We start from the raw sequence: 27,008 nt of genomic DNA on the forward strand, positions 1-27,008 counted from the left end.
AGCATGACTAAACCGCTTCTGGCGCAACGGAACACCGAAACCAGAGCAGTGCACAGAAACACCATTTACCTTCCCACCAGAGCGGTACCTATTTATCTACTTGCACTTTTTTTGGCGTGCTTTCGAGCTGCTAGGTTGGCAGGAGCTGGGATCGAGCAACAGGAGCTCACCCTGTCACGGGGATTCGAACCGCCAACCCTTCTGATCGGCAAGCCCAAGAGGCCCAGTGGTTTAGACCACAGCGCCACCTGTGTCCCTACAGAATTATTTTAGACTTATGTGAATAGAATTGCAGTATCAGTCTGAACCCTTATGAAGCAGAGAGGGTTTTTTAAAGGAATAGTATTGTGGGGAAAATTTGATGAGTGAGGTAGAGTATGTGTTGCTGTATGTCCAGAGGAATGTGATACAAGGCCTTGAACAGCAACATAACACACAGTCTGTTTACCCCATGGCAGAACAGTGGAGCCTTTGACAGACACTGGCTGAAATCCTGTGCACAGAATCTCAGGACTGTAAACACATATATTAAAATCATTTGCTCCCAACTTCCCAATGCCTGATGAAAGAAGAACATGTTCACTTTGTGACGAAAAGCTAGCAGTGAGGAGGCGCAGTCATACTTCTAGTGGGAAGGAATTGTATAACCAGGGTGCCACAGCAGAGCAGGCCCTATCTTGGGTCACTGCATATTGCACTCACAGGAAGGACCATGAGGAAGACCACTCTCACAGATCTTAAGGGTCCGAGGTACCAAATATTGAGAGAGGTACTCCTTTGATTATGCGTGTCCCAAACCATATAGCACTTTATAAACTAATGTCAAAATTTTAATTGGGCCCAGTAGCAAATCAGCAGCTGGTCCAGTTCCTCAAGAATTGATGCCATTCCAGTTCACAATGCTGCTCAGTAGCCTGGTGACCACATTCTACGCCAATTTCAGTTCTTCACTATCTTCAAGGGTAGCTGCATGTAGAGCACATAAAGGGATGGTCTTTATACAAGGTGCTCAGTGAAGATTTTGCCATTTTCTTTCGACAACAGAAACTTGAGATGAATTAATTAAAAACAAGGAAAAAGGCCCTTGACGAAGGCATTTTGGGCAAAAACATGTTGGGGCCATTGTATAAATAATTGTATAAACTCATCAGTTTTTTGGTGTTTGTGAGATTCATTTCTCTTTTTGAAACATCAAACCATGGTTTGGCATTATGTCTCAACAAAACCCATGTCATCTTCTCAGCTGCAGTGATTTAGAAGGATGAAATTTAATAAACAGATGAGTTAACTTAGCTACATATTTTCTTTACTAGGTATTTGCTTTGTTGCCTCTGGATATTCACAGGGTATAGAATGACCACTGTCCTGTTTCTACAATGTGCCTTTGTTCATTTTGTTTCTGTTCCACCATGTGGGAACACTAAAATCAGAAGGGGATATTTTTGTGTGATGTCAGGAAACCCTTTGTAGCATTCAGTGGGAGTCTTTCTCACTCTGGGAAACAGGATAACACATCAGCAAGCCCAAGGGAACATGTGCTGTAATTTTGAATGTTACTATCTGGTATTTCAGCAACGGTTTTAATAAGCCTAGGCCTTGGGTTTGAGATCGTGATAATCAGTTTTTCAGAGGTCTCTTTGAAAGAGAGAATCTCATTCTCACGGGAAATAGCTTTCTTTCTAATGCTGCTTTAGACATGAAATAGACTGCTGTAAAATTGAAGTATAGAATGTAACCTTCCTTGGCTTTTATTCATGAGGCTGTATTTTGTATCCTTCAGTAAAGTAGCACATAAAACAAGGCATTTTTCCTTAAAACGAAAAACCACGGAAAAACTGCTCTTGAAAACACATGGGCATCACTTGAGTAAACAAGAAAAATACTTAGATAACGGACATAGATACTACTCACATTTATTTCCTTGTGCTCTCTATGGTCATCTTATGAAAGACATTGGACATTGACAAACCATGGTTTGTACAAGCCATGGTTTTAGTGCGCAACCCATGACTTGAGCTTTCAAATAACTGGCAAACTGCAAGCCATGGTTTAGAGTTGGCTAGCTGGGGTTTTGTTTTGTTTTTTGTTTTTTTGGCCTGTTTAGTTCTCCTTTCTGTAGATTTAGTGGCAACTAGAAGTGGGATAACAGCTGCAGCTATGCTTTGCTAATTCAGGCATTTGGCCAAAATCAAAGTTAATAGAAACTCTAGTTTGCAGACCACTTCAAACCATAGTTTCTGAGGGTTTCATATGGATATGTTTTGGTTTTTCTTTGTTGTGCTCAACATCTAACCTTATGGAGCTGGACATATCTGTCCCATTCTCCGCTATATAATTTGTGAGAAAACAATTGTGTTCCCATTTGTTAAATTCTCATTAGCCTTATGAGGTCCAGTATTTGGTTGGTGGTGTTGCAGTTTGGCCCTATAGGTAGAGGGCCATTTTGTGACAATACTAAAGCTGTGCTCTGCAGTACTGCAAACTTCTGGCTAGCAGCTAGTGAATAATTTATTTTATTTTAATTTATTTTGTCATGGGGGTCCTGTCAGTTAGATATAATCCTACTTATGCTAGCAAGGCATTTTGACATGGAGACAATGATGACTGGCAAAATAATTTCAAAGTGACTCCACTACTGTATTAGTATTATTTTATTATTTATTAAATTTGTTACTTGCTTTATCTTGCCCAAGGCAACTCAAAGTGACTTACAACCACACTACCCTCTACTATCCTCCTTCCCCTCCCAGAAAGATATTACACCAACATTTTTCTCAAATTGGCAATAGCAAAAATGCTGACCTGTAATGTGAGGCAAATAGCATTTTGTCTTGTAATCCCACTGAATTTTTCCATGCAGAGAAAAGGTAGCATATAAAAGTCATGGTTGGATTTCTGGGTGGCCACCACACTAATGATTACAAACAACTTCTGAGTGTGCTTGTGGGGTTCTTGGTTATGTGCAAACATGCCATGATATGGTCTGAAACCCCAAGAACCATCTGTGCTGCTTTGAAAACGTCCAGTTAAATATTATCCATTTTTCTATACACCAGTTTTCATTCAGGGTACTTTGTTTCCTGAAAGGATATTAAAATGTAATTATTTGGAGAGCGTTTCATTTATTTTTAAGATGAGCTAGTGGGATATAAAAATACTCAAAGGCTTAAGCAATAATACTACCCACATTTCAAACTTTCAATCTCAAGTTTATGACCTAAAGCCAGGGATAAAAGATTTCACACAAGTCTTCACTTTTTATTAAATGGGAACAACCATAGATAGACTATTCCAGTTTTGAAATGAAAGCTTTTAAATGTGTAGAATTCTAACAGAAGTCTCATTTACCTTAGTTTTTAATTACTGTATCTAGGAAATTCAGGAATAATAAACAGACATTTAGAAATGTGGGTTTTATAGCAAGCCTCTAAGGGATGTTATCACAGGTTTTTGGTTTCTGATCTTTTTCTTTTTGTGGGTAATATGCAGGCTGAATGCACTCCCCCAAGCCACTTTCAGAAGACTAAGCAGCAGTGAATATAGTACTATGGTGATCCAGGAAAGGGTTTAAAGAAGCACATTTAACATAACAGTAGGGAGAGACTTACTGGATAAAGACTGAGGGAGACTTACTGAAGCATATAGAAACTGCATGACAGAAGCCAGAGGAAGAAGTGGGAACAGGGGACAGAATTAATTGATATACAGGCTGGCCTGGACAAGAAAGAAAGATTGTGTGGATTCATATTCCGTTAATTAAATAAACAATCTTATTACAGTGTTAGAACTTATTACAATTCTAGCCCACCCTCCTTCAGCTTAGGGCAGCACCCATTGTGTTACTTCATGAGAAAAAGTGGCAGGACAACAAAGTGACGTCTTCCTGTCACCTAAAGGTATATATCCATATGTACCCCTCGGGTTGTGAACATTCAGGTAAAGGTAAAGGGACCCCTGACAATTACATCCAGTCGCCGAGGGAGCCGGCATTTGTCCACTTCTGCAGACAGTTCTTCTGGGTCATGTGGCCAGCATGACTAACCCGCTTCTGGCGAAACCAGAGCAGCGCATGGAAACGCCGTTTACCTTCCTGCCAGAGCGGTACCTATTTACTTGCACTTTGACGTGCTTTCGAACTGAATGTTCATACTTCTGCTCAAACTAATTGCAGGAACATTTGTGTCACTTTGTAGTGAGCGAAAAGCTGTGGCGTTTCTCTCCTCCCTCCTTTTAAAAGCAATCAGTCAGTTCTCTAATTGTACCCCACCCCACCCCTTAAAACTAAGTTTTAGTGAATTCTAGTAGATTAACTATTAATGTGTAACTTCATATCAGGAGCCCGGGATAACAGAGAAAAAGATGGGCCAGATCACCTTTCCCAAAAAAAACCTTCAGCCCTGGGCTACAAGGGCAGTCCTGGTTAGTGCCTGGGTTAACTTTAACGTAGGAGAAGGGAGGAGACAGACTGTGCGCCTCTCTCATGCTCATCATCTCCTAACCATGATGAGGGCATTGGGAACCTTAAAAGTAAATCTTCATTGTTGCACTATGGGTGTGGGATAGTACCACATAAGGTCCACATGACCTTTCACCCACCACTAGGCAGCCTGTGAACCACTCCCACCCACCCGCACAGTTACCTCACCACCAAACAGAGATGCATGCTTACGTTGACTAAGAGGAGAACTCTTTTTATCCTGATGGCCCCATTCCCTCCTGGGCAATCGTCTGGGGGCCACATGACGATTGTGGGTGAGGCCAGAATTGAATGTGGATGACACAACAGTTGTGAGTGTTCCTTTTGTAAGAGACTCTAGATGTGTGATGAGAGATAAGGACTAAGGAGAATTCTGAGGGCTGCATGGAGAGAGCTTGAAGGCCGCACAAGGCCCTTCTTCCTGAAGTTCCCCACCGCATGGACAAAACAATTCCTGACAAGCATACCAATCAATAAAGGCCAAAGATGCTCACTCAGAGTGATGGTTAGAGAGAGTGGTTCAATTCCTAGCCACTTAGAATGTGGGCTCATCTCTTCACTCTGCTTATTAATCTCCTCTTGCTGACTGGGCTGATGCAGAGGAACAACCGGAAGAGTGCAACAGCTTGGGACATATGAGCGATGATGGGCTGCATTGACAGAGTGCAAAGCGGCTGTTCTTTTTTGTGTGCAAGGAAGACTCACATTTTGCAGCTAAGTAGGGATGGTAATGTACTCCGCAGCATCTGCAGATCTTTATGGTTCTGTTCTCCTGCTTGTACTCTCCGACATATATACTTGTATCTCTTATTGCAGGAAGAGTCCCAAGGTAACCTTGATTCAAAAAGAACAGGTGCGGGAATGAGAAGTCTAGACTCTAAATGAATAATTTTGTTGACTTTTATGGTTTTTGGCTGCCTTCCATTCTCTTATCCTGACAGTGACTTCTATAAGCTTATCAGGTTCTGGTGCTTTTTGGGCAGATTTAAAATAATCTTTGGTACCCCATTTACTGGAGAACACATGCATAGCTCTCCATTTCCCCATAAGGTATTTGCTTTCCTGACTAGTCTCAGCAAGAGGAGCTTGTGGACCTTTGCTTGACATGTGATGCTTATTTTCAAGTTCGACTCTTTATAAGGAAGCACCTGAACCCTAATGTTGTAGCTTGTTGAGTGGAAGGACCCTAACAAGTTTACTCTGCCTGCCCAGCATCCAACTGAGTCCCAAGTTAGTGGTTGAAAACCTTAACACTAGGCTGGGGACAAAAGTTGTCTGGTTGCTGGTCTGAGACAGAGGCACCTGACTGTGATGTTTCTCATTATTGCTAACATTGGCTCCTCTTATTTGAATATTCGCTCTTTGCAGACCACAGTGAACCAGCTTGCTTTCAGATGAAAATACTAATAGCATGCGAGGAAACCAGTCATAGCAAACTTTCACCTCACTCTGTAGTCCATATGAACGTCTAGTCTCAAAAAGGAAGTCTCCTCATTGGTGTTCTATGACTCTCACAGCTGTCACTTTTGGTTGGACTGAACTTAATTTGGGTTCTGCTTGTTTTGATAGTAAGGCTCTGCTGCCTTTTTCTCAATGGACAGGACCAGTGGTTGGTGTTTTAGTCTAATCTAGTGTTTCCCAAATTTGCATCTCCAGCTGATTTCAGACTACAATTCCCATCACCCTTGACCACTGGTCTTGCTAGCTGGGATGATGAGAGTTGTAGTCCAAAAACACCAGAAGACCCCAGTTTGGGAAACACTGCTCTAATCTGTGCCCCATAAGGGAATAAGCACACTTTTATGTGTCCGTCTTAACAGTGTTCTAGAGTTGTAGCTCCAGGGTTTTTAATAATGCTAGAAATAAACAGTGGTGGCGGTAGCGGCAGCAGTGTGATGTAGTGGACAGAGTAAGTGTCAAAACCCTTCTCAGCTACGCTGCTCACTGGTGGTGTGGGGCCAGCTGCTCCCTCTCAGCCTAACCTACCTCACAAACATTTGGGTGAAGCCTGATTTCCACATTGCTAGCCTTTGGGAAAGTCCATATTCACATTATGCGAACACCAATTGTGTTTAAGTTCAGCTACCATGTGTGTATCTCAAGTTACAGTTGTGAGAAAGATCATTGATATCATCTTGAAAGAAGTGCTGCTAAGTATATGGAAATATGTGCACATGTGAGGAATGGCAGCTATTGATGTGAGAAATGCTGCTGTTTTACATAATTTAACTGCAAACAGTAATCTAGGGATTCACTCTTCTCAATATCTAAGTTGCATGTACTGAATCTCTCGTATGACAGGCAGGCTCAGATTTCTTCCCTATTGCTTTATTGCGTTTAAGAGCTTGTCCTTTCTGCTCCTTCTCCTCATTTTGAAGTCCATGACCAGCATTCCTGATGCGTGCAGTTCCACCATCTTTGATTGTTCCAAGTATGCAGTGCAACATGGAATTTGACATATTGGGCAGGAAATGGTTGCTCAGTCTTTTGCTGCAGGCATAACTCTCTCTGGCAGTAGCTTGGTGGGATCCCTTCTTCCTGTAGAAAGTATCATTTTTCAGGTTTAAGATCCTTCCTTGCTTCTGAAGTTAGGAAGTATAAATGAAAGCAAATGGCATAAATGGTCAGAACTTGGGTTTTATGTGTATTCATTTTACTTACTTGAGTTTATATGTATCCCACATCCTCTGTGCTGGATAAAGCCCCCTTAAGCATCTCCCAAAATGCACATGAACATAAAATTATATCTAAACCAATAAAAAGGCAAGACAATAAAAACTAATAGATCATGCTTAATTTTTAACATTTGGGAACAACATTCCTGACTCTTTACTCTTGGGTCAATTTATATTTTATTGAAAAGAAATTTTACTCTGACCTCTAAAGTTAGGGTGAAATCTGTGCAATTTCACACATTTATATTTTGAGGCATTCAGAGTGAGAGCATCAAGGAAGCACATAAGGTTTTCTTCTTAAATACTGTAAGTTAAGTGTTTTTGTTTGGGGTGTAAATAAATTATTCATTAGGCTTTCAATTTGGTCTGATTTTTCCTTTGTCTTTCATTGTCAGCAGATTATTCCATGTGCTATACAGTGTAATTTCCCCCAAGATGTTTATATTTTGAAGTAAAATTAATTACTCCCGATCGGAGTTCTGCAGGCAATTACGAAGGTGCTTTTGTACAAGCCAAGCAGAGCTTGTAGGAGTAGAATGTATCTGGATACAGCTGGGAGGAGGGGGGGGGAGTGTTTGGTTTTTGTTTTGAATTGCTGTGCTTAGCAGAGGATTAAATCTATTGTCAGATAATGCTTGCTCTGGAGGGTCAGCACCCCATTACTGGGTCATGTGTTACCGCTGTAAGAGGCCTCTTCAGAGCATGTGTCACATTGGAAAAAAATATTTCTTGAGTCTGTCTGGAGGGCTGCCCACGCTTCAGGCAAAAGCCATGAAGGGCTGTTCTGAATGACATGCATTACAATATCAAATGAGGTTGCACAATTGGAAATATGCCACAGCTTTTTGCTTTCCATAGTCAGATATTTGAGCTCCCTGCAGGAACATCTATGCAGCCATGCTGCTACGCATAGAGACATGCAGGCCTCTCAGTGAAGGGAAGCATTTTCTGTTTCCCTGCCATCTTAATTCATTCAAAACACTTACCAGCTATCTTGCAGTCGCTTCTCTCTCTGATTCTAGGTTTGCGTTTTCTTTTCTTCTTAAAAAAATAGCTTTCAGATTTGCTTCCTTTATTTCTTTTACGCTGAATTCTTCAAGTCATTGATTCCAAAATGGTATCTTTTGTTGAAATTGTTTATTGTCACATTTTTTTTCCAAAGCTGTAAAAGGTAACTGCTTCAAACTGGTTTTGGACGATACATTGTCCTATCTGTTTGATGCCCCTCGTGCTTTCCCCCAAAGCGATCCTGTGCGTTTTGCCTGTTGTGCTAAATCTGCCCTCCTTGGTACAGGCATACCTCAAAGATATTGTGGGTTTGGTTCCAGACCACCATAAAACAAATATAGCAATGGAGCAAGTCACACATTCTTTTTTGTTTCTCAGTGCATATAAAAGTTTTGTTTGCACTATACTGTAGTCCATTAAGTGTGCCAATGGCATCATCTTTTTAAAAACAAAAAACATTTGCACCACATCCTCTTAAGGAACCTCAGGAGCTGCTATGCGGTGGGGGCAGGCCCCTTTAGCCTCATCTCCAACCCAGCAGCAGCAGTTCCTCCAGTCCTTCAATTTGTAAAAATCACAGAGTCTGTGACGCGCAATAAAGCAAGGTATGCCTGTACTTACCAGTATGCTGCACAGCCCAAACAGAGAATTGTGTACAATACTATATGCTTAACTCCTGGTGAGAGCAACCTCAGAAGATCCCAGCCTCTATTACAGAGGTCTTTTCATTGATGTTGATATCTGAGGCCTACTTTAGAGGGTGGCTGAGGATACAGTGTGCCTGAATGAATGAATTTATTGAAAATACTACCCACAGTGAATTTCTAGAAGACAAATACAGCACCCCATTGCCTCTGACATATCAAAGCTTTTTAGGCTGTCCATGAGGCTTTAGAGTGCAATATGAAATCATAGTAAGAAACGATTATTTCACAGTTTTGCTGTTTTCCAGATGGAACTGGGGGGTGGCAACCCAGCTCTACATAAAAATGATTGTTGATTTCTTTTTCTTTATTATATTCATTTCTATAGTATTTGAAATGGTATTTTCTCACTTCATTCCTCTTCCCAGGGGCGGAGGGGACAAAGTAATACATATTACCATATTGGTGTGGGAGCTGCTTGTCTCTTACCGGTCTGGTAACGTGTGCATGAAGGAGGCCATATGTGTGGGTCAGTGACATGGTTCTTTAGCATATACGTTCCTGGAGTGGTGTGAGAAGAAGCCACAAAAGATCCATCTTTCATGCATTGAATGCATTAATACATTGAAAAAAAACAACCTTAGTCTATTTATCTAAGAGATAAAACTTTAAAAAAAGAAATTAACAAAAAGGCTGTCTTAAAGAGAACTGAGCTTGAAAGGCTAAATTAATTTATAGAGTTCATCAGTTCATTGATAAATAGGACAGTTTTTAGGAGAAGAGAAGGCTAAGGGGTAAACCCTGCACAAATCTGACCTGGAGTCCCTAAGATGGTTGGATAGCACTTTATACACCTCCATCCAGCCCAGCTGGTGCCAAACATATTGCTCTACTTTCCTTTGGACCACGTCAGTGAGGCCGAGAGGGGGATCTTGTCATACTTCGTAGGCTTGTGCTGCTAACACAGTGATTTGACTTCATGCCTCTTGAGACAGACAGATGCCAACAATCAAAATAGTGTGTTGTTCTGGAGCTGGCTCTGGAGATGTGGTTTGTGCAAGATTCATTTAAACGAATGGGAAATGTATAGCCTTTTCTGTTTTAGTGGGGCTTATTCAGAAGAAGTACTTTAACGCACTTTTATTAATTTAAGTAGTGCTCCACCAACTGATCTCTACATTACCCTTTAATTAATAGTTTACTTAATTGTAGCTTAAGGGCTGGCCCTATCATTAGGCAGAGTGAGCCAGCCACCTCAGGTGGCAAATGCTGGGGGCAAGAAGCAATAGGTAACCCCTAGCATTTGTCACTTGAGTTGGCCAGCACAGTCTGCCTAATCATAAGGCACAACTGAACGTGCCTTGAATCCTGCTTTGTACCTCCCACTCCAAACTTGAGAATCCTGCACTTTCCCTTAGGTATGATGGACAACACTGTCCCATTTTCACTGTGGAATTAAGATTCAGTTGCCAGTACACTCATATTCTGTATGTGGAATGTGTGTGCCATCTTGTTCTCCATCTCAGGAAACAAAATGTCTCAGGCTAGACTTGCGAGGCTGAGAGACCAGATACTATGGCACTGTGCTTTGATAATAATAGTGATAATTTTTAAAAGGCCCGCTGGACACAAAATGGCTGCTTGGAACGGTATCATTGCGGCAGCTGCTGTGTGGGGAACTGTTCCTATGGAGCAGCTTGCCATGAGAACTGGCCCTCAATGTGTGTCGTTTGTACTCATGCCACTGCTCAAAATTCCCATTCGTGTTCAATAGCCGCACAGAGAAAACTGCACGGCAGCAGCTCATTCATGTCTCAAGCCAGTACACACAAAAGAAGCATTGCACAAAGTGACCAAGCTGTGATGGTTATTCCAAGTGAAATGGGCCTCAAAGATCTGGACAAAATGTTAATTTTCAGGCTGAGACAGGAAAAGGAGGAATTGGTTTAGCAAATGTACCTATCAGTGTTCAGTTGGAGCTTATACACCGAAGTAATGCGAAATGAAACATGCCCCCGGTTGCTTGACTTTGTAACAATTTTGGATCAGGATGAATGTAATCGGAAGGGCAATGTAGGTTTCCTTCAACTGCATGATTAAGCCAATTCCATTTTGCTGATCTCTTCCTTTTGACAGCCTCACAAAACCAGCCTGTGCTGTAATGTCATGCATGCTTAGCTTCCATAGTAATGATGTGTATCTACATATATAAAATCACTCTTCTGTCCATTTACAAAGACTGTAAAAGCTATGGACTAATACTTTTTGGCATGACAGCAACAGAAAAGCATATGCATGTGCTAGGATTATCAATTTAATGCCCAGTAGCTTGTCATATGTAAAAGCCAGTGGTTACTCATGTGATGGCCACAAGGACAGTCACATTTGTGACAGCCACATTTCTTTTTTAAAAGAAAACCAGTCCATTTTTAAATAATTTTAGACTACTGTCCTAAATTGGAATCCTTTACAACTTCAAGCCTTTTCCCCACTGTACTCAAGATAGTGCATGAGTACAACAAATAAGGACTAAGCATAGCAGATATCACATCACAATGAAAGACTCTAAAGTATGAGACAGGTTAAGCTTTTAAGTCCTCTTCAGGAACTTTGGTTAAACAAACACATGAGGGGGAGCTGCAGGAACAAATGGTTTTGCTCCACCCCACACCGTCATTCTTTCCCCCAAAAAAACTTAGAGGTCGCTTGTCTGAAGCAGGGAGGTTTCTGTACTCATGGAAGTTCCCTGAGTATTTGTCCCTCTCTTTGTTATCAGCACAAAGGTAACAGAAGACGACATGAGAAATAGGTACCGTATTTTTCGCTCTATAACACGCACCTGACCATAACACGCACATCGTTTTTAGAGGAGGAAAACAAGGGAAAAAACATTCTGAATGAAACAGTGGATGTATCATTTTTGGGCTTCATGCTGTGGCCACAGACATGTGATCTGATGGTGAATTTGGGGTGACCCAATGCAAAAATCCTGAGAATTCCTGTGGATCCATGCTTTGTAACCACGTTTTTGCACCATTGCAGCCCCAGGCAACAGTGGGTGTGTGATTTTTTTGGTGCAGGATGTAGCCATGGACATGCTATGTGATCTGATGGTGAATTTGGGGTGACCCAATGCAAAGATCCTGAGAATCCCTGTGGATCCATGCTTTGTAACCACGTTTTTGCACCATTGCAGCCCCAGGCAACAGTGGGTGCATGATTTTTTTGGTGCAGGCTGTAGCCATGGACATGCTATGTGATCTGATGGTGAATTTGGGGTGACCCAATGCAAAAATCCTGAGGATCCATGCTTTGTAACCACGTTTTTGCACCATTGCAGCCCCAGGCAACAGTGGGTGCGTGATTTTTTTGGTACAGACTGTAGCCATGGACATGCTATGTGATCTGATGGTGAATTTGGGGTGACCCAATGCAAAAATCCTGAGGATCCATGTGGATCCGTGCTTTGTAACCACGTTTTTGCACCATTGTGGCCCCAGGCCACAGTGGGTGCGTGATTTTTTTGCTGCAGGCTGTAGCCATGGACATGCTATGTGATCTGATGGTGAATTTGGGATGACCCAGTGCAAAGATCCTGTGGATCCATGCTTTGTAACCACGTTTTTGCACCATTGCAGCCCCAGGCAACAGCGGGTGCGTGATTTTTTTGGTACAGACTGTAGCCATGGACATGTAATGTGATCTGATGGTGAATTTGGGGTGACCCAATGCAAAAATCCTGAGGATCCATGTGGATCCGTGCTTTGTCACCACGTTTTAAATGGGGAGGGAAGGAAAAACACAGAAGGGACAAGAAGCACAAGAGGGGTGTGCGGAGAAGCAGCTGGCTAAGAATGCAGGGGAGGAGTTTAACGGGGTGGGGGGGAGGAAAGGAAGGCAAAAGCCCCCCCCCCAAGCCAGCCCTCTCTCTCTCTCCCCCACCTGCATGTTTATCGGCTGCCTGCGAGTCCCTAGAGCACGGAGAGGAGGAGGAGGTGGGCTGGAGCCTGCACGCAGTGTGACTAGGAAAGAATTAGAAGGAAGGACTTGATCCTTTCCTTAACCCTCTGCTTGCCAGGAGGGCAGGGGATTCCCTGCTCTTTGTTGAGTTTGAGCAAACGCAGCAGCAGAAGCGGGTGGGCAGTAAGACCCTGAGGCAGAATGCAGGAAAGCAGCAGCTTCCGCCTTCCCTCCGCCCGCCCGCCCGATCTTATTTTTGCCTGATTTTTGCCTATTTTTGCCCCTGCGCTCCGGCGAGTCAGCTCCAGGGACCACACATTCGCTCAATAACACGCACAGACATTTCCCCTTACTTTTTAGGAGAAAAAATCTGCGTGTTATAGAGCGAAATTTACGGTACTTTGGTTGACATTGTTGCAGACCAAATAAGAGGTTGAGATTTTGGCACAGATCATTGTGTTGTCTTCTCAAAATGGCTTTCTAGAAAAGCTTCTTGCTGACCAGGGTTGTGATGTTAGGGGTTGAAATGCTTTTGTCAGGTAGACCGATTTGATTTTTTTAAAAGGTTGTTAAAATGGTGTGAAGCTGAGGTCCAGAAATACGCCCTTGTAAAGAACAATGGAGCGCTACATATACTATTGCAGTGCAATTCAGCAGAGGAGCTACAATCTGCCTGGCTGGTGTTACACAAATTGGTGTAAGCTATTCACATTAAGTTGAAGGTTGTTAATATAATATATTATATTATGTATCTGGCATACAATTAAGTCATTTAACTATGTTTGACTTGTATGCACTGATCAGTATTAATGGTACATAGCGGTAACTCTTGTCTGCTCCTTGTGAACTAGATAACAGAGGTGAAAACATCGGCGCATCTATTTCCCTCTTCCTATCTCATCGCAGCCTGATAAATTGAAGTGTGCAGAAATAATTACTGAGTTTCTTCCATTATCTAAGAGAGAATAGAAACCCTCCTGCATTTTGTGAGCTGTACGATGAATATATGTAGTGATTTTTTTCCTGAAAGGCCTCTTGGGGGGGGTGTTCCATTTTCAAAAGGAACTTCTTTTAACTATTATTTTGAATTCTCTTGCATTGTGCCCCTTAGTCAGATTGTTCCACTGATGGGGTCCCAAAGGTTATCTTTTAGCTGTTAAGTTCATTTTCCCCCCTTTAAATCCTCAGCATCCCATACCATAGCAATTCTCAGCATCCCATGCCATAGAAATTATATCTTATGAGTTATATCAGCATAAATCTTGCCCTTTTGTGTACTGAAAAAGGAAATGTAAAACTAAAGTAATTGTAAAAGCTGCTCTTTAAATATATTGTCCTTTGCATATATTTGTAGCATAGACTTAATTAGCCTGCAATGGCTTTATTTTTATTGTATGAGACTAAGACACATGATATTTGGGGGGGGGGACTGTGTGTGGTACTATGGCATGCAAGATGGGTGTGACTGCCTCTGTAGGTGTGTATGTGGCTGTGTGTGTGAGAGGCAAGAGCATCCATTAGTACAATACAGTAAAAGGAAATTTTTAATAACTCTTTTTAAAAAATGTGCACATTGGAAGCATCTGAAGATTGACAGTGCAATCCTAAATGGGGCTGAAGGAGTGTGAAGTGGTGGTTCATCTGCCACTTCCAAAACCCTGCTGGCTCCTGCCTGTGCAGACTTAGAGCGAGCGAACGCGCACGCGCGCACACACACACACACTTTGTATTTTTGAATTTCCAATGGAGGGAACTCAGTTGCACTGCTGACAGGCTGTCGTAAAAGGGGAGCCTGATCCTGGTACCTTCCCAATGAACAAAGGGGCCTTGGCTCTAGTAAGACCAAGGAGGAGTTTCATGCCACGTGGCTGCTTGTGTCATGGTGCGGCTTTGTCATGATAGGATAGGTCAGGGGTCAGCAACCTTTTTCAGCCGTGGGCCAGTCTACTGTCCCTCAGACCTTGTGGGCGGCTGGACTATATATATTTTTTTGGGGGGGGGTGAATGAATTCCTATGCCCCACAAATAACCCAGAGATGCATTTTAAATAAAAGCTCACATTCTACTCATGTAAAAACACGCTGATTCCCGAACCGTCCACGGGCCAGATTGAGAAGGCGATTGGGCCACATCTGACCCCCGGGCCTTAGGTTGCCTACCCCTGGGATAGGCTACACACAAGTACTTGATTTACGATCCATGCAACCATTAAAGACCCAGTAACCCTCTTTCGATGACCCAGCTATGGCATTTCCTTCCTAGAGAGACATGCCAGAACACTTTCCTCTGCCCCATTAGCTCAATTACCAAAGCAGCTGTATGGTTTAATCCAGAGGTTTTCAACCTTTTTGAGTCCACGGCTCCCTTGACCAACTACATTATTTCTGTGGCATCCTTGTGGGGATCAGGAGCCTAGTTACGTCACCCCTTGCCTGCAGAGCTGGCAGCCTCTCACCCTTTTTCAAACACCCTCCCTTGTGGAGTGTTCCCTCAGCCTCCTCTCCCCTCTCCTTGGGAGCACTCTGGGCAGCTGCTGCTGCTGTTCCTGGTCTCTGAGCTGCCCGCCCCAAAGAGAGGTGCCTCCTCACACTGTCTCACAGGGGCCTAGGACTTGTCTGACCATTGCCAACAGCAAAGTCTGGTGGACTAGCTGGGCTCCCTCGCCTGCTTGCTTGCATACTTTGAGGCTGCCTCAGCTCCTGGCAACCAGCACTCCTGGCCCAGCCCCAGAGGCACCATTCACCTGCGGAGCCTGTAGCCAGGGCTACTGCAGCAAACAGCTGTGCAAGCCTTTGGGAAGCAGAGACACGCGATAGGGCATAAGAGGAGGGAAGGAAGGAAGGAAAGGACAGGCCAATGTTGCCTGCAGCACCCCTGACCCATCATTCAAGGCAGCTCAGGGTACCACGGTTGAAAAGCCACTGGTTTAATCTGCCATGAACCTCCTTTAAAGAAGAAAGGCAGGATGTAAATTCATAATACACCCAACTCGAGATAAAATTTGAATTCTGGTCTCAGGTTGGTTTTAACAGTGAGATGCAAGAATGTTTTTATTTTGCAGACTGACGTGAGCAAAAAATGAGAATAGCTGCATGTCACAGGATTATTTTTACCACATAGCTAGTTGTATGGAGGAGTATATTTGGTACCTTCATTTTCTTGAGACACCCCCCCCCCTTGCTATAACTCTTGCACTTTCCTACAAAGTCAGCATTCCCTTCTCTGTCTGTGGAGGTGAGGAAGAGAGAAGTAGGCATTCAAACTGACTTCTTTTCAAGGTTGTTTTGTTTAACGTTGGCTACTTTGCACAGGCTACCTTTTAAAAACAACAAAAAACAACCATCTCCTCTTAGGTTTCTTTGTGTGTTTTTTTTGTTTTTTTTTTTGTTTTTTTTTTTTTGCATGAATTATAACCTGCATGTAAATCACAAGATGGGCATGTACAGAGCATGTGAAGCAGTATAATTGAATGACCAGAGAATCTTTTTTAATATATTGAAAGCAAGCATCCTCCTTCAGACCTGGGTGCTCAAAGGAAATAATAAAAGCAGATGCTTGCTGCGCAGCCTCATTCTGCAGACACCATGCTAATTAAATTATGGCTAAGCAATGCTGAGGGATTCGAGTTACAGAGTTCCTCTGGAGACAAAGCAGTAAATGAGAAGTTTATGTTGCCTCTGGCAATACAACAATGGGGCAAGCAAGACATTTTCCACGCTTTGGTAACATTTGGGTCTCACCCTAGGAAGACCTACAACAAAACACAAATAGTTAACTTTTCTGAGATGGAAATCCCCGTTTCTAAGTGACAGATTTGTTTGATTTACTGAGGATACGAATTTGAAGTAGAGAGAAAGCTGTTTTCTAAACACCAGTGAGTCAGAAGGCAACAGGACTCTTTCCTTGACTTCATACACTTCATATGGTTGGGTTTCGAGTGTGGCAGTTCTCCAGAACAAATATTACTCTTGAAAAATATATATGCAGTTCTGTCATAATAGTTACCTAACTAACTAGAGCGCCTCAATTATATGCTTGATCTAGACTTCCCTGGAGTTTGGCAATTCTAAATTTAATCAACAGCATAAAAAAAAAAACCACCCCGCACATAATACAAAAGGAAATAATTAGTTAATGTCAAATGTCTATGTAGGATACTGCCAGGAAGACAAAATTAGCTTTTTAAGTTCACTGAAGATATTTCCAAATATTTCTCCTTCATGAAGAGTTTGGTGTAATGGGCTACAGTGGGTTTGGTGTAATTTTTAAATGTTGAGCAAGATAAGTTTTAGTGAAAGGGGAGGGGCTTTGAATATGGGGCAGTTGATTTATTTGCATTATGAATCCACTTTACAGTCTAGTTAGTGAAGACAAATCAAAATTACTTTTTTTCAAAACTTGGCTCTTTTTATTTTTGCTTTGCAGCTCTTTACACCGCAGAGTATCAATCTTCCTTTATTTTTCTCAGTAGGGAAATTTGTTTCTTTTTTTAGAAGGATTTTAAAAATGGATTTGTAGCCAATATGCATGAGCTTTCATTCAGAAAGAACTGTACTCTACTGTCTTCTAAAATAAATGACTTGCAAATATAGACTTTGAGGGAAAAGAAGGTAGTTGGATAGAGCCCTTGAGCTGGGTTACTTGCTAGACTATAGCCAGAAGTTTCAAAATACCCAAACTGAATAAGAAATAATGTTTTCTCTGCTTACTCAGAATTGATAAGTGACACTGAATTAATTGAAAATGGCAGCCACCTCTCAAACTGTATTTGGTGGGTAAAATTTAACTTTTGAATTTATTTACATTGTGGGGGGATTCACAGGTTATAATCCTATTTATGATTAAGTACTACTTTACAAAACTCAGAATAATATCTCACCAGTTGCAGATTGTGGGTTGAAATCTAAAGGTTGCTTGTGAAGGAAGCAATGGAGAGAGCTTCATTTAGCTTTATATCAGTCTGTAAATGCACCCTAATTGTGATCCCATTGATCCACCTGGTGTGTACTGGGCAAATGTTGTAGCTGCCTAAAAGCTGGCAGGCCTACATTTTTTGTGCCTCACCCTCTTTCAACAGAAACTTACATATTGCCAAACAGGATGGCATCATCTGTAGTATAGTGTTGGCAAAAGTTCATCCACTTGCCACATTGTAATGCTGTGTCTTTCCCAATGTTTTTTTTTTGTGTGTGTGTGTGTGCGCGCGTGTGTGTGTGCGTGCGCATATGCACATCATTGTGTATTTTGGAACTGTGGAGAACAGGATGGTATTTTCCAAGATCTGAATCAAATTGCAAGGATTACGTATTCAAAAATTCTTAGTTAAATTAAGTATGTCATATCTTAGACTGGTGGTGGTGGTTTTTAAAAAGATCTTTGGTGCAGTCTCTGCCACAAGTTTAATATGCCCATAAATGTTTAATGGTTTTAATGTGACTTAGCAAACTGTTATTTAACTGCTATTCACTCAATCTAGAGTCAAATCTTACACTGTTACTTTTGCGTGAGAGCACAATCTTTTGTTCATGCCATGGTTAGGGTTGCTACCCAGCTGGTTTGTTTTATGCCCTGGCCCCATTTATTTTTAATAGCCTATTATTTAAGGACTAGTTAAAACAGAGAGGGAGAGAGACAGGACAATTTAAAATCCATGTGATACTTGATCTTTAAAACTTAATTGTGTCTTTAACCCTAAATAGATCCAACTAAGTCCCACTATAAAACCCAGAGATGTATTTCACAATGACTTCAATGTATTGTAAAATATGAACTTTTATTAAGAATTAATGCAGGGGGACAATAATTAAGAAATGCCATATAAGGTCTTTAACAGCTTTAGCTCCTGATATAGTACCAGAGAAGCCTGCGGTACTTTAACTCTACACTCTTTTCAGTACAAAAATAGACAAAAAGACAACCTACTGAAAGGTTAAAACTTCCTTATCTTAAGTTCTGCATCAAAATAAATATGAGTGCACCCCCCCTGCTGCTAAATGGTTTAAGGTCATTTGGTTCCTTAGCACCTTGGGTATGCAGTAACCTGGTTCATTTTGTTTACAGTGTTGTTGTTCATAGTTAAACAATTTTGTCCTTCTTAATTACAGGACTGCTTAGTAATGGCCAGTCTAAAGGATTACGACCTGGGTCTGAGCACCTAGAGAACGAGAAGGACGATGCGTCGCAAGTGTCCTCAACTAGCAACGATATTGGTTCCTCAGATTTTGAAGAAGGGCCATCAAGGAAAAGGTAAGATTCTCTTAAATTCCAATAGTCTAGCAGAATATAGTCTGAAAAATGAAGTCTGAAAAATGGTGCAGTTCATGCTAAAGTATCTTAGTATGCCAGTGTAGTGCAGTGGATGCTATATGTAAGGATGTAGACTTGTCAGAAGTTGGTTCAAATCCCTGCTTAGCCATAGTCTCATTGCATGGCCTTGAGAAACTCATTAACCTCACAACCTTGCTTTCTCAGACATAAAAAAGGGATCTGTCTGAAAGAGTTGTTGTGAAAACAGACAAGATCAAGACCAAAGAGGACTCGGGTTGTTAACATTGTTGTATGTTTCTTTATTATCTTCTTTCCCTTTCTTTTTTACAATGGATGCATCTTACATTTCATACGGTTGTGAAAACAGTCCCCATGTCCTGATCTCATCAGCTTAAGATCCATTTGAAGCAATTGCCCCTTGTAAGGCTTTCTGTGGTTAGGTTTCATTTTTGCAGCGGTTGATTGGTTAAACGAAATATTCAGTCATACTATTTATTCTGATCTGTAAAGGTAATTGTCCTTGTCACTGTATAGTTTACATACAAATAATGTAATTTCATGAGAGAGAACCGTTAGTGTCAACACGTTTGATTTACATGGAATGGAGCCAAAGGACAATAGTTTAAAAGGCATGGATAATCAGAAAGTGCTGCCTGTATTCTGGGGGCTCATTATAGAGATGCTGGTTATTGTCAGTAGGGGGGCTACTCTGATATAATAGTGTAACGATTTTGCTCCTGTCTCATAGAAGTCTGTAAAGAAATCCTTGTTGACTCTCATTACGCTGGAGTCTGAACCACTCCCTATCCTTTCAACAATGTGAACTGAAATAGAGCACCTTTCCCCACCAATTTCTTGTAGAAAATATGCCGAAAGTGTGGAGTGGGTTATGAGGATTTTGTTTCTTGTATTAAATTGCATGACTGGGAAGAGGTGAATTGCTTTTAAAAAGAAAGAAAGTAAAAGCTATGCTGCAGCCTTAAAGCAAGATTACTTGAAAACACAAAGAATTTTCTGAAGGATTTTCTTAGGTTTTCCATATTGCCTTCATTCAGTCTCTTAAGACTAGGTCTGTTCTTCTTTTTTAATATTTATATTTTATTTAACCTTTTCGGTGAGGAAAGAAATGAATGAAAGAAAGAAAACAAAATACTTGAAATGGTGATACAATGTTATGGGTGTATAAGTAATACAATTATTCCAACAAATGTGACATTATTAACAAGACATTATACTTTTTATAAATGGAATCCAAATATCCTTAAATTTATCCATACACAATCTGCATCTAAAAGCAATCCGTTCACATGGTGCAGGAGTTGTCATGCCTTCTATCCATTGATTGAAGGGGGCCATGGTATTATCTTTCCAGGGAATCAATATCAAGTCTTTTGGCAGCAGTGAAGGCGCAGAGAGTCGATCTACGCTGACACATTGTCAAACCCCATATAGTTGGTATATAGTTTAACATAATATTACCATCTGGGAAAAAAATAAATTTCCCCCCAAAGTAGTGTTTATGCATCCTGGTACTTTCCCCCCAAAATTTGTAAGCATCATACATTTCATAAACATAAGTTTCAAAGAAGCATTTTCTTTATCACATCTTATAACATGTTGTCATAGACAGACCCTTTTGTATAAAACGTAGTTCATAATCTAATGACACATTTGTTACAGAAGCTAAAACGTTGTCCCACTGCTTAGGTAAAATAGGAACCTCCAATTCTTTATATTCCATTTGCTTCTCAGATACGATTGCATTTCATTCATTTCTCTAGCTGTAGGAACCCAAATACATTTGTAGTTGTGTATAGTAGGGTGTGTCCATGCACGCATGTGAGTGTGTATGATGACAGAGATAGAAATTACCAAGCATGATGCTACAAGCATTTAAACAAACAAAAGAGGCTTGATACATTGAAACACCAGATACATCTAAAATAAAAAAATAAAAATGGTAAAATATACCTTCTGAGCTTATTTTCTCATTCCCATACCATTTCCTTTTTAGTCGATTCTTTTCTGCATTTCCATTCAGCAGTTCATTTTCCCTGAGGCTTGTTGGTGCTATCAGTTGTTAAGATAAATAGTTGTTAACTCACACAGAAAGTCAAGGTTGCTGTATTGGCCCATAAGAAAAAGAAAACCACATTTGTGCAGTTCCCTTTTAGGCCAGCTAAATATTACAAAATGGTGTGCAAACCTTTGAGTTCTCCAGACCCCTTCATCAGACTAGATAGTAAACAAAAGCAATTTTGCCAACAGCCAATATTATATCTCCAGTTCTGTTGTGTAAGTGGTTCTTTATTAACAGAGCCCTTGCTACTAGGGAAACCCATTTTTTGTTGCTAATGCTTGAGTTCTTAAGAAGGGAATTAGCAGTGTGGCAAAATGCTCTTCCAGGCCCAAAACTGCTGTTTGGAAAACAGGATTGATATATGTCAAAGCCACCCGAGGTCCCAGCTCACAAGAGACCAAAGTCCAGTCCAAGTTATGTACAAAAGGATTTATTGAAGATCATTGTAGCCATTACATCCCAACTCCGTGGCTCCGCATCTGTTACCCTTAGATGTTAGAAGTCCCCTCTGAGTCCGTCCCTCCCCTGCACCAATTTAAGAGGCTTGTACTGCTCCACCTTTTCCTCTCTTTCCTTTTCCGCAGGGTCTTCCTGCCCCCCTGTCTTCCCTCTTTCCGGGACTCCCCAGAGGCTGAGTCTTCTCCCGCCTGCTCCCCCCTCCTTCGTGCTTTGGCACCAGGCTCCTCCTCAGAGCTCTCCTCATTTCCGCGCGCCTCTATATTTGAACTTGGCGCGCGTACGTTGCCTCTGACCTTCCTTTCTACAGTTACGCTGCTCTCGGTACTACACTCCTCCCTTTCAGGCAGGACGTCTTGCTCCGAACTCCTCCCCCTTCCTCCTTCCTGTCCTGCTCTTTCTGACACACTGGCAACTCCCCCCCCTCCACTCCTTTCCGACGGGGGAGCTGGTCCCGCTTTGCCACTCCCACTGGGGATTCCCTCTTCGTTCCCCTCTTTCTGACTGCTTCCCTCTCTATTGCCCCTTGGCCTGACCAGGGGGGCTCCCTTCTGGGAATCCTCTGATTCGCTAGACGGACTTTGGGACAACCTCGGCTCGTTGTCGTCCTCTTCCTCCTCGCCCTCGCTCTCTGTCTCCTCTCTCCCTAAAACCCTGACATCCATCCCCCCCTCGAAGCCCCCCCTTCCCCCCTTCCTCTCATCGGGTGCAGGTTGTGGAAGCTGCCGCTCTTCGGAGGCGGACGCAGGATACAGATTCTGCACCTCCATCTCCTCTGTTTGCAGTTCGTTGTACGAGTGTTCGAATTCGGGTTCTTGACCCAAGGTGTTCTCTTCTCCCTCCTCCATTGGTACCTGGTCCGGTGCTGCCTGCCAAGGTCCCGTCAGCCATTTCCTGCGCCAGTCCTCCTCTGGTTGCTCGTCCCACCAATAAGAGGGTTCTGTGTCCACCCCCGAACACGATCCCCTGGGCGAGTTGGAGTCCGGCGACCTTTCTTCGGCTGAAGAAAAGCCGTGGAAAGTGCTGCCTGAACATGTGGGCGTAAAGAGCCAGTCATCAAAGTACTCGGCTGGCATGGGTCTATGAGGGAAAAGGGCATGGAACTCGTCTTTTAAAAGAGGTTCGTCTAAGGCGTAGCCCGGCACCCAACCATTGGCACTGACTGGGGCACCCTCTCTGACTAGAAAATATTCTACTCCCTCTTGCCCCCATCTCGAGTCCAGGATCTCTGTGACCTCGTTGAGTGGTTCGGCCCTAGGCGCCCTCTCCCTCTCCTGTGACTTAGTGTGTTGTTGCGTGACTGTGTCAGACTCCTGAAACCTGTGCGGTGCCTTGTAGGGAGTGAGCACCGATCTATGAAAGACCGGGTGCACTCTGGAACCTTCGGGGAGGGCTAGTCGAAAGGCTACAGGGTTGATTTTAGCCTCCACCTGGTACGGCCCTAACTGCCTGTGCCCCAGCTTCTTCTTGGCCAACGACTTGGCTGGCATCGCTTGGGCCGCTAACCACACCCAGTCCCCCACCTGGATCTCCTCTCCCTCTCTCCTGTTTTTGTCAGCCTGCACCTTATATGCTTGCTTGGCCAGCTCTAAATGTCTCCGCAACTCTTCGTGCACCTCCTGCAGCTCCGCTGCAAACTGGTCGGCTCCTTGCGGCACCCCCTCTCCCGGTGCCACGAACCCCGGGAAGGTTCTGGGATGACGACCATTGTTCGCGAAAAACGGCGTCACCCCCGTGGACGCGTGCTTCGTGTTGTTATAGGCAAACTCTGCCATCGGCAGGTAGTCCACCCAAACTGCTGGTCGCTGGTTGGCGTAACATCTCAGGTACTGCTGCATGATCGCGTTGACCCTCTCAGCTTGGCCGTTGGTTTGTGGGTGTCTCGCCGACGTGAGGTTGATCTTGACGTTCAGGATACCTAAAAGCTTCTGCCAAAAATTGGAAACAAACTGGCGCCCCCTGTCGGACAGGATGGACTGCGGCAGCCCATGCACCTTGAACACGTGATCGATGAAGAGTTTGGCAGTCTGTTCCGCCGTCGCCACCTTTGCGCATGGAATGAAGTGCGCCATCTTGGTGAACAGGTCCACAACCACCAGTACCGCCGTCTTCCCCCTGGAGCTGGGCAGGTCAGTAACGAAGTCCAGAGCTACCCTCTCCCACGGTTGCTGTGGCGTTTCCAGCGGTTCCAACAGCCCCGCTGGCTTCTGGTGTACTGGCTTGAACCTCTGACAAGTGTCACACCTGGCGACGTAATCCGCTACCTCTCCACGCATCCGGGGCCACCAAAAGTCTCTTGCCACCAGTTCTATTGTCTTCTCCTTACCGAAGTGGCCCGCACTGGGGGCGTCGTGCAACTGCTGCAGAACCTTTGCGCGAAGCTCGTCGCTTGGCACGTAGAGGGCACCTTTGCGAGTTAGCAGCCCGTCGCGTAGTTGGAACTCTTCGCCACTCTGCACACCTCTGCGCAATTCCTCCATCTTGGACTGTGCGAACTGATCCACTTGCAACGCGCGTCGCACCGCGTCCAGATCTACTGTGGCGGCAGCGCACGACCACGCCTGCGGTGCGAAAATGTGCTTGGCTGCTACAGGCGCCGCTTCATCGAGATATTGCGGTTTCCTGGATAGCGCATCGGCTATAACGTTGGAATCTCCTGGGACGTACTCTATCCGAAAGTCGAAATCCGCGAAGAATTCCGCCCAGCGCATGTGCCTCTGGCTTTGGAGCTTCGCCGTGCGCCAATACTCTAGGTTCTTGTGATCCGTGCGGACCTGTACTGTGTGCTTGGCTCCTATGAGGAAGTGTCGCCACGCTTTGAAAGCTGCGTGAATGGCTAACAGCTCCCTGTCCCATATGGTGTAGTTTTGCTCCGCTTTGCTGAGCTTTCTGGAGTAAAAGGCACCGGGTCTCCAGTTGCCATGTGGATCTTCTTGCAGGAGTACGGCTCCAACTGCTCTGTCTGACGCGTCGGTCTCTACTCGCATGGGCTTGCCTGGATTCACGTGCAGCAGCTGCTCCTCGGAGGCGAAAAGGCTTTTAAGCTTCCGAAAAGAGCGCTCTGCCTGTTCCGTCCACACGAACCTCTTCTTCTTGGAACTCAGAGTGTCCGTGATCGCTGCCGTCTCCTTTGCAAAACCTCTGATGAATTTGCGGTAGAAGTTGGCGAAGCCGATGAATCTCTGGACTTCCTTCCGATTGCGGGGGCTCTTCCAGTCCAACACCGCGCGGACCTTGGCGCTGTCCATGGCCAGCCCCTTGTCAGACAGCTTGTAGCCTAGGAAATCCACCTCCGTCACATCAAACTGGCACTTCTCTAACTTGGCGTAGAGCCTGTTCTCCCGTAGTCTTTGCAGGACTTCCTTTACGTCCTTCTCATGGGCCTCCTCCGTTTCCGAAAAGATCAGGATGTCGTCGAGGAAACACACGCATTTCTTGTAGAGAAGTCCCGCTAGCACGTGATGCATAAAGGCTTGGAAGACGTGAGATCCATTTTGGAGACCAAATGGCATAACTCTGTATTCATACGTGCCCAGAGGCGTGAACATGGCCGTCTTCCACTCATCGCCCTCCCGGATGCGTATGAGGTTATACGCTCCACGCAGATCCAATTTGGTGAAGATCTTCCCCTTCCTTACGGTTGCCAGGAGATCATCTATCTTGGGCATGGGGAAGGCCTTGGGCTTGGTCATACTGTTTATGGACCTATAGTCCACAATAAGTCTTTTTTGGGGCGTGTCCTTTTTCTTTACAAAGAAAACAGGACTGCCCCCCACCGCTTTCGATTCCCGGATGAATCCGCGCTGCAAATTGTGCTCTATGAACTCCCTGAGCTCTTGCATCTCGTCCTCAGACATGGAATACAGCTTTGCAGTCGGCAACTGCGCCCCTGGCACCAGGTCGATGGCACAATCATAGGGTCTGTGGGGCGGCAACTGGTCAGCTTCCTTCTCGCAGAAAACCTCCAGGAACCCTTCGTACTTGCTAGGTACTGCCTGCACCATGCCCAGTCGCAGCTGCTGCTCAGCCCCCTCCTCCTGGCACGACTGGATGCAGTTTTGAGCACAGTACGATGAGCAAAAGGTGATCTGGCGTTGGTACCACGCTACAGCAGGACTGTGTCTCTCCAGCCAACTCATGCCCAATACTATAGGCGTGTCAGACAGGTGGGTGACATTGAAGCTAATGACTTCCCGGTGATCTCCAATCCGCATCACCATGGGAGGCGTCTGATGCACCACTTGCCCTCCAAGCAATTTCCTGCCATCCACCGTGACTACGTTCAGAGGTGTTGTGGCTGGCAGAAGCGCTATGCGATGCTGCTTGACAAATTGCATCCCCACGAAATCGGCGTTGCTCCCGGAATCGATCGTGAGGGGCACTTCTATGGGGGTCCCATCTGGCAACTGCAGTGTTGCGGTGAGCTGCACTGCTGGCTTGGGTGGTAAAGGGTCTGTAGGTTGCAAAAATGCTGAGGACTGTTCTACAGATCCGCCTGGCTGAGCCCCAGCATTTGTGCTTCCAGCCAGGCATTGCCGTTTCCCTGAGGCTCCTCTTCTTGGGTTACTTCTGCTGCTACCGTTGCTAAAGCTGCAGTGTGCTTCTGGAGCCTCTGGGGACACTCTTTCGCCATGTGCAGTGCACTGTCGCAGATGTAACACTTCCTGGTCCCTCTAGGAGGCTTCGCCTTTACTGCACCGGAAGCCGGGGCTCTGGCTGTTGCTTGAGCCTTAGCACCACCAAGTTCCATCGGCTCCTCCCCCTGCCTGCCCAGCGGCGAGGGATGTGACTGACTGAACTCCCTGGGGATGAAAGAAGACGTCCTCGCTGGTGGACGCACCTGCCGTTCTTCCTCATTGTGCCAAAGACGCCCCTCGTGCCTTATCCCAATCGATAAAGCCCTCTGCACAAGTTCCTCCAGGGTCTGAGGTCTGTCTCCCCTGGCAAGTTCATCCTTAATGGGACCGCTGAGACCCTCCCAGAACAAATCCCTCACTTTCTCCTCCTCATCTTTAAAGTCATGACGAAGCAAGTGCAATGCATACAAAACGTCTGCTTTGAAACTGGGATAATGCTTCAGGTTCCCATCGAAGTGGGTGACTAGGCTGCCCCCCCTCCTTCCAAGTCCAATTCCCTCTGATCTGGACCCTGGGAACCCTTCCCTGCTTGCACGCTCCCACCTTGTTTGCAGGTCTTGGCAGCGCTTCTCCATTTCGTCATGCTTCTTCTGAGACGCAAGGACTGCAGCTGTGAGTTCGGACACTGTATTCCGCAGCGCTGTCAGCTGATCCTCCGCACTCATGGCCGTTACCGTTTGTGAGCTTTGCAAAAAAAAAATTTTGCGTTCTGTGGAGGGGACTTTCTGTCAAAGCCACCCGAGGTCCCAGCTCACAAGAGACCAAAGTCCAGTCCAAGTTATGTACAAAAGGATTTATTGAAGA

General features: G+C 44.2%; 1 protein-coding gene across 3 annotated transcripts in view; it reads left to right on the plus strand.

The window, feature by feature from the left end:
- The window catches only part of JARID2 (jumonji and AT-rich interaction domain containing 2), a 190,667-nt gene that overhangs the window by 95,754 nt on the left and 67,905 nt on the right, over positions 1-27,008 (plus strand). For all 3 annotated transcript variants that reach the window (XM_081873349.1, XM_081873350.1, XM_081873348.1), the window contains exon 3: positions 18,869-19,010. In XM_081873349.1, coding sequence (XP_081729475.1) covers positions 18,869-19,010 — 142 coding nt within the window. The remainder of the gene's footprint in view (positions 1-18,868; positions 19,011-27,008) is intronic.

Source organism: Podarcis erhardii (genome assembly GCF_964252035.2).
Source record: "Podarcis erhardii genome assembly, chromosome: 8".
Classification (NCBI taxonomy): domain Eukaryota; kingdom Metazoa; phylum Chordata; class Lepidosauria; order Squamata; family Lacertidae; genus Podarcis; species Podarcis erhardii.